Below are 8,274 nucleotides of genomic sequence, written 5' to 3' on the forward strand. Positions count from 1 at the left end.
AGCAATGCAAGATGTTTTTTTTTTTTTTTAAGGATTTGGGATATTTTCCATATTCTGCAGTTGTGCAGCGTCTGCAAAAATGGCTGATGGTGTGTTTGTTTATTCAAAGCAGACCCAGTGCTTCAAGAATATATTATCAACATAGCAGGGTGTATGGAGAGGGCAAGAAGTCCTACTTACAAATGAAATTCAAACTTCTAAACTTTCCTCAGAAGGCGATTTTGCAGTATTTCGAAATTGAGACTTGGAGGGATCCTGCCTTTAACTTTGGAAAAAAGTATAACACCATGTCAAGCTCTCAGTACTTTTCTACTGATGAAATTGCACTTAGTGAGAATTTTTCTTTTACCGGTTCCCTTTTTTATTTATTTATTTTTTTACAATTGGGTCTGAATTTACTTCACCTATTGGTCCGTCTGGATGGCTTGAGCAGGGAGGCACCACAAGAAGTTGCAGCTAAAGTCCAACTAATGTATTTGACTATTTGTCCTGTTCACTAAATGTCTGAACTGAAAGTGCATCAGCAATTGTTACGCTCCTTTTATCCCTTTAAGGGGGGATAATGGGGTCATTATGTACCCAAGGCTTTTTTTCTATTCTAGTAGCTGATGGGCTTGGTCCCTATTTTCTATAAGTAATGTTTCTTGGACACATTTGCCAAAATTCAATGTATTGGTAAAATGTTTCACCCCATAATGCCAAATTGTACATGTCTGATGAAATTATGGGGGGGAAAAATGGTGTATTGCTTTTAGCATGTAGCCTACATTTGACTAATGTCTTCCAATTGCATAGCCGATGCAATATTGACTCCATATTGACATTTCCATGTTTTTCTACGTCATTATCAGAAATACTAATATTCCCGAGCCTCCCGCCAATGGTGATTGTGTGGTTTGTGGTTGTCCAGAAGAGAAACCACCATTTGCATGACGCTTCTTCGTACGCCATGTTTTAAACCGCAGCGTGTTGCTAATCCAGAGCGATAAAGCTCTCAACCTTGCAAAACCACATAAACGTGCAATTTCACATCATTTTCATTATCCTTATCCACATTTCCACGAGCTGATGCAAGTCAAAAGAAGAGATGATTAAAAATTCCAATGCTAATTTGCTCCGAGGCTCCTGAGGTGAAGACGCAGGCAGTGCTGCTTGTGATTATTTATGAGCAAGGTTATTAGAATAGCGAAACAAATTAAGTAGGCGCCAATCGGCATTATGTTAACACGATAAAACTGTGAGGATGAGTTTGAGCACGATGACGGTAGACTACGCTCTGGTCAAAACATCGGCAAAACCAGCTCACCTCACGGCACTATGTGCTAATCCATTAGCGTGAGCAAGACTAGCACGTAATGCGCTAATCCATTAGCGTGAGCAAGACTTGCACAGTGTCATGCAGACCTCCCTTGATTTGTGGGCTGGGAATAATGGTCGGCATTGTGTGGCAACGTGGCGTCACTGTCTGGTGGCTAATGTCAGCTAATGATTGTCGCTGCAGTGCCACTGGCTGTACTGTAATTGCCTAGCATGGTACAGTTGATTGTGCTGTGCACTTATTTAAAAGGCAACAAGGAAAGATTGTTTCTGTCATTTCAGGCAAATTGGGATGAGTTTTATGGCGTTTCTGACAATTTTGCTTACCATCAATCTTACGTCAAACAGAGCATATATGCTAACCAACACATCTCAGATGACGGAAACCAGAATTTGTTGGGAATCAATTGCAAGTCTTTGCCTAATGCAAAATTTCAGTCTTTTCACTAAATGTCCTAGATTTTTTTTCTTGCAGAATGTAAACACAAGCTACCTCCAGTGGCGTAGCCAAGCCGGGGCGAGCCGGGCCGGCGCCCCGGTTGAAAAAAATCGAGCTTTTTCGATTCTTCATTTTCATGCCGTTTTTTTCTTTCGGTCTTGCACCAATGTGCTTGCGCTATTCTATGTGCGCGATGTTATCCATTCACCGTTTGCCTCCCGGACCCGGATGTTGTTTTGGCGATCAGCGAACGGCGTGGGTGATGTTCGATTATTTTTCCTGTGGGTGCGCGCCCCTACTGGAAAAATTCCTGGCTATGCCACTGGCTACCTCCTTGTTTAGCTAATGCCAAAGTAGCATGAAGTGAATTTGTTCATACTTGTAGCTATAACAGTGTAAAAGTTTCCTAAAGTTTGAGTTCATAGTGTGTATGATTGTCAGTAGACAGAAATTCATTTTCATAGTATATTTCTCTGTGACCTTTCTTAGCCTTTATCATACACAAAAAGGGTACAGGTTTGCTCAACAGTTATTTATATTTATGAGCTCTAACACTTGCAATATTTTCGGTTGTTGTTTTTTCACCGCCTTCATTGCCCCCCCCCCCACCCCCTCCTCATTGTGTTTCTCGGTCACGCCGAGTCCAACACAGCATCTTTGTTTAATGGTCTCGCAAACATGAGGCGGGGTCGCTGTTAGGTCGCAGCGACTTTATCTTAGCAATGCGCCGTGAGGCAGGCAGCATATGAAATGCATCTTTACATTGATTAGTTTAGCTATATGGAAGAAAATGAGTCCAGTCGGAGAAGTTTCAGCAAAGGTAGCATGGATGGGGATGGAAGTAATGATTCAGAGTGTTGTTCTCCTGACATTTGTCGAATGTTTGGAAGTCTTTCTCGCTGTCCTGGTAATCTCATTAAAAAAATGCTTCTGTCAAAGTATTTCTGCACAGTCACGATTAAAATGGAGACAAGAGGCAGTATGAAAAATGTCTGTTTTATTTTAGGATGCACATAGCTCATAATCTATCTATATAAATTGGATACATGATTAAAATTATTAGGAATGGCTTTACCATAGACAATAAGAGGTATCGATACACAATCCTTGAAGATCAGGTGTGCATGCAATTAAGATTTTTTTTGTTTTTAGTCTGAATTTAGCTTGCCACAAATTTGAAACTGTTGTTTCAAGAATCCTCCCATTGTTGATATATTTTAAACGCCTATTACTCACTCAAAAATATACTTTAACAAATTGTTATTTTTACAAGGTCGTTGTCATGTCATGTAAAGGAAGTGTTCTTGTTTGATTGTAATTATTGCGGTACGGTTTTGTTGGCGCTAGTGTGCCTCAGCGTGCCTCGCCAGTGCCTTCCTTTTCCCACATGACAAGCAGCTCCATTGTTTATTGCTCCGTTTGCATGCTTTGTCTGTGGGCCAATCTTATCTCGTACTTGGACCCCAGCCAGACGCAGATATTCATGAGGAATGGAATTGCATTAATTAACTTCCAGTAACCCGATATGTTGAAATGCAATATGTCAGAATCAACCGCTGGCATTTCCAGTATGTCCTTCTCAACTTAGGAGCTTCGACATTATTCTTTAAAAGCATTTGGGGAATCTTCTCCATCGGAAAGAGCGGAGGTCTTATTTTATTTTTTTTATATGATGCGGTCTGTTTCGGGTTCTGTAATGACTTCTCATGTCTACTCGGGAATGCATTACCATCTGTGAAATGCCAAACAAATTACATGTAACGTACACCGACTGGATCCAGCAGCGCTCCTCCTGATGTCCATTAGAGGCCAATGAGCTATTGCAAATATTTTACTGGCAAATCTAATGAAGCCGCGGCTCTCATTAGGAATTTCCAGGACACACAAAGCTCAAGACTGTCATGAAGCTTTTTCATCACTGATCAAGCTGTCCTAGCTTGAATGTAGATTGATTTATCAGCAAATAAATCCAACAACTAGAATTAAGGGAACTCCGCGGTAGGTAGCTCAATGTTATTCTATTGTCCTTCCAAAGTTTTCCATTTTGAATAGCATGTGCTCAAAGTCAGCGATACGCTCCACCTCACCTGGATGAAGCCGGATTCTTCCCTTCATTGATTTAAATGATGATAAACAACCAAATTACTCCACTTGCAGACGTGACCAATTATTTTGCTTATTTAATGATGCGTTTAACTCGAGTGTAACATATGGAGACCATATTTCATTTTTGTTTATTGCGTTCATTATGTACTAATTAGATTTACAGCGAGTGGTTTTTGTGTTGTTTGGGCAGATGTGTATACCAATTTTGAAAATGTGCAGCTTGCACTGTGTATGTAGCCGCTTAGCTATTAGTGGTGCTCTGGCGCGGGAACAATAGGTGACATTTTTGATCTTGCCCCTACCATATCAATTTTTATGACTTGTAACAGGCAGTGTTGTAAATCCTTTCTTCCTTTCCCTCTGTCCAGCTTTCTGGGGGCGGGGGGGGGGGACATGCAGTTCATCCAAGAAGCATGCAAGAACTGTTGTTATGCAGGTCTCGTGCCCAAAAGGCCACGTTTGAACCTCCCTTATTGAGTTGCATTATGCGATTCAAACTTATGATTATGAAAGCAGTGAGTGTTGCACGCGTAATAGCTCCACGGTGATAATTCAGATGTCTTTTTGCAATTGCGTGTGCTGTTTTAACAAGGGCAAAAGTGGAGTGCTGCAGTACTGCCATCTAGTGGGACCAGGAGGGACTGTGGCTATAAGAGTCGTTTGTTATGATTGTGCCAGAATCATAGAATATGTGAGATAAAATTAACGAGTGAATGAAATATCAGAAAACTCGAATGAGTTTAAAAAAGAAAAGAAAAATACAAGACAATTCTTTAAAAGCTGCATTCATTCAATGAGCCTTGATTTGACTTGAGTTCCTTCCTGTTGAGTTAAAATATAACACTGGATAATACCGCTATCTTGTGGTCACGCTGAAGAGATACAACTTGGTCGAGCGACTGGATTAAATAACTTGATAAAAAAATAATTTCTAAAAGTGATAACTGTTAAGGTATGCTATAATGGATATAATATTAAAGATAGTTGTTTTTTTTATTTTTATTGCCCAGAATAAAATAATTAGTCTATATAGTAGAGTACTTTTAAACTTATCCTGCTGTACACATGAGGATTAATATTTACTGATTGCTAAATTTAATGTAAAAATATATAAAATAATTAATGGATTTAAATGACAAATTCTTAGTTAGACTAAACACTTTGTTCTGGGTGTTTTGTTATGCACATTTTGGTAACAGACAAATGAAAACAAATAAAAAGTAGAAATATATAAATATACCATTAGAAATAAATCCATAAATCTTACAAATGCTGATTCACTATATAAATTAATTGTTGCTTTTATATATATTTTTTACTATGGCCTTCAGAGGTTTTAAAATTGAGTTCCTTTCCGCAGAGTTACAGTAAACAGAAATGTAGGGGAAAGTGCTGTCGTAAATCTACTGCCCCTAAAGCACAGCAATATGTGGCACAATATTTATTGACTCTGTTACTGTTAAATTGACAGAGGCAAAATATTCCCCCCCCCCCCCGTCCTCAGGGAAGCTGTCTTCTTTTTGCTTGCCGAGAAATATGTCATTAGTCTCAATTACAAGTCCAGGAAAAGTTCTATTGTAGCCAATAAACACCGTATATCAACCGTTTAAATAATAAAATGACTCTACCTGTTTTATTCAAAGTTAGGTCCCAAAAGTTCAAATTTCTCCTGTTCCTTTTCAAGAGTGCGCCACCTGCATCATCTATAAAATGCTGTCGTGGCTTGTACATTTCACCAAATGAAACATTGATGTTCCCCGCCAAGCCCTCCATCCTTCTTACCGCGCCTTTTTCGCAGACAATAGCACTTTTGCGTGGCAATTTGTTCACAGACAAGATGTATGGCGGGCCGTGATTAATATTTAAAATCAAATTTGGCAAAAAGACATAGATGGATGCGTTGCCCCCGGGGCTGTCGTACTCGGGTACAGGTGCATCCGCGTGAAACTCCGTTAACACTCCAGTTCCGATTTACTGCCTGTAATGCGCTGTTTGTTCTTGACTCAAAAAAAGTGTCACTTCCAAATTATGACACAGAGAGGTATTTATGAATAATGTCAGCCTGGGTTTACCTCGTGAAGTGCAAACCAAGTTGACCTCTGCGAGGGGGGGAAAAAAAAAGGCTTTCGATGCTGATAAATAAGCAACGTGATGACAACATACAGCCCTGTGATGTCACATTACCTCATAGCTAACCGATGTCACACAATATGACATAATTCCTTACATACAGCGTGGCATTTAAAAGCTATTGTTGGGTGGAGTGATCTCGTCAGCTCTACATCCAAGCCTGCAGCGGCTTCTCTCGGTCGGTGAGTTTACGAGAATCCTTTTTTTATCTTGGACCCAGTGTCGGAAAACATGTCCTGGCAAACTTACGTGGAGACCCTGATGGCAGAAGGCAACTGCCAGGATGCGGCCATTGTTGGGTTCGGCGACGCCAAGTACGTCTGGGCGTCATTAAGCGGCGGCACGTTCGCTAACATCACAGCCGCCGAGATCGACGCGATGGTGGCAAAGGAACGTGACGCTTTCTTCACCCAGGGGCTGACGTTAGGTAATAAAAAATGCTCAGTACTCAGGGATAGCCTCAATGTGGACGGCGATTGGACAATGGACTTTCGGACCAAGAATTCAGACGGAGGCCCTACGTATAACATTTCTGTAGCCAGAACTGACAAAGTATTGGTTTTGCTCATGGGGAAAGCGAGTATCCACGGAGGCGTGCTCAACAAGCAAGCGTATGGGATGGCCGACTACCTGAGGAGGTCTGGATACTAAAGCGGCCTGCTCCCGACCTGCCTGTCAAGCACTTCATGTCCTAGTTGCAAGTTACTCTCTTCTTCCTCCTCTGTAGCCAAAACGATGTTATCACAAAGGAAGTCACCTGCCAAATGAAAGCCGACATTTTCCTTCTGTGCCCTTTGACATGCCAAGTCCCGCCATGTAAACATTACCTTGGAAAACGACCCCCCCAACGGCAACAACAAATGGACACTCTGCAGTTAGCAGTTTAGACACTCATTGCTGTTTTTTTTCCTTTGCCAGCTTCTGTAATGTGTCATTTGTGAAAGGCTGTCATTTTGTTGGACAATAGATATCGCTGCTTTCAAATGATCTAAAGTGTCTTGATTTTCCAAATAGGACCAAGTACGGAACAAGTTAGAGTTGATACAGATACCCTTAATATGAGCCGGTTGTGTTTAACGGAAGGGGACGATTAGAAAGCATTCAATGGGATTGTTTGGAACCAATTTACAGTGCTGTCGTAAAAAAAAAAAAAAAAGCCTCCTTTATGCCGTAGCCGAAAGAAAAGTTTAATTTACCGTATTTTCCGCACTATAAGGCGCACCTAAAAACCTCCAATTTTCTCAAAAGCCGACAGTGCGCCTTATAATCCGGTGCGCCTTTATATATGGACCAATATGGATTTGTGGATGAGGACTAATTTATTAAAGTGAACTTTACGTGTTTATTTTGTGTGTTGTGTGATATTAACGTTTGAGCAACGTTGAGTTATTGATATATTGTTATTCTTTTTACAATTTCGAGTGTTACTATATTGTGATTGCATGAACGTTTGAGCAACGTTAAGTAATTTATTATGCGCCTTATAATCCGGTGTGCCTTATATATGAACAAAGTTTTAAAATGGGCCATTCATTGAAGGTGCGCCTTATAATCCGGTGCGCCTTATAGTGCGGAAAAATCTGGAATATGTCGGCAAATAGCCACTAGCGTGTTAGTTTAGCACGGTATAAGGAATAGCAACTATCTACTGTACTCGGCCGAGCGAGATTTACGATGGCTGAGCGCTGATGTGCATGTGGCCACTTGATCACAATTGATCACAGCACCTTTGTTACATGCACTGTGATGACAAATAGGTGGATCTGGCACATATTGCTCGTGGTAGCCCACAGCAACACAAGAACCCAGGCAGGACTCGGACCTCCCCCAAGTGGCATGTGTGAGCTATTAAAAGATGTCGCAAAAGTTTCCGCTCTGAGGCTACTTTGAAAAATACACCCCTCACTGAGTCATTCATCTATTTATGGTGGATGTGACATCACATGCTTTGTCTTTATCAAGGAGCTTTGGTCTTCTAATAAACTTTTTAAAGATCTTATAAGCAGACAAAACTGAACTTTAATCATCTGCACACTCGCGACCTGAGGGAAATTCATAGTCAGCAAATTTCTCTTTTTCATGTGATGAGGTAACTTGTATGAAAAGTACCCACTTAACCGAGACATACAGTTTGAGTCCTGTTGCTAACCAAAACAGCAGCATGTAAACACATTTCTCAGTGTGGACACCTAAGGCCACTATTTGTAGCAGTATGAAACTTAACATGCTTTCTTGTAGGCCAAACCACATGATTGATGACAAGTTACATTTTCTACTTTTTT

At 40.7% G+C, this 8,274-nt stretch overlaps 1 protein-coding gene across 1 annotated transcript; it reads left to right on the forward strand.

Annotated features, from left to right (window-relative positions):
• Window positions 1-6,223: 6,223 nt before the first annotated feature.
• LOC133153145 (profilin-2-like) lies at window positions 6,224-6,643 on the forward strand. Its single transcript, XM_061277223.1, has one exon. The coding sequence runs from the start codon at window positions 6,224-6,226 to the stop codon at window positions 6,641-6,643; it is 420 nt and encodes a 139-aa protein (XP_061133207.1).
• The last annotated feature ends 1,631 nt before the right edge of the window (window positions 6,644-8,274 follow it).

This window comes from Syngnathus typhle, linkage group LG4 (genome assembly GCF_033458585.1).
Source record: "Syngnathus typhle isolate RoL2023-S1 ecotype Sweden linkage group LG4, RoL_Styp_1.0, whole genome shotgun sequence".
Classification (NCBI taxonomy): Eukaryota; Metazoa; Chordata; class Actinopteri; order Syngnathiformes; family Syngnathidae; genus Syngnathus; species Syngnathus typhle.

Bases quoted from the DNA above. Each gene is read 5' to 3' on its own strand.
- LOC133153145 (XM_061277223.1), top strand. From the start codon at position 6,224: ATGTCCTGGCAAACTTACGTGGAGACCCTGATGGCAGAAGGCAACTGC.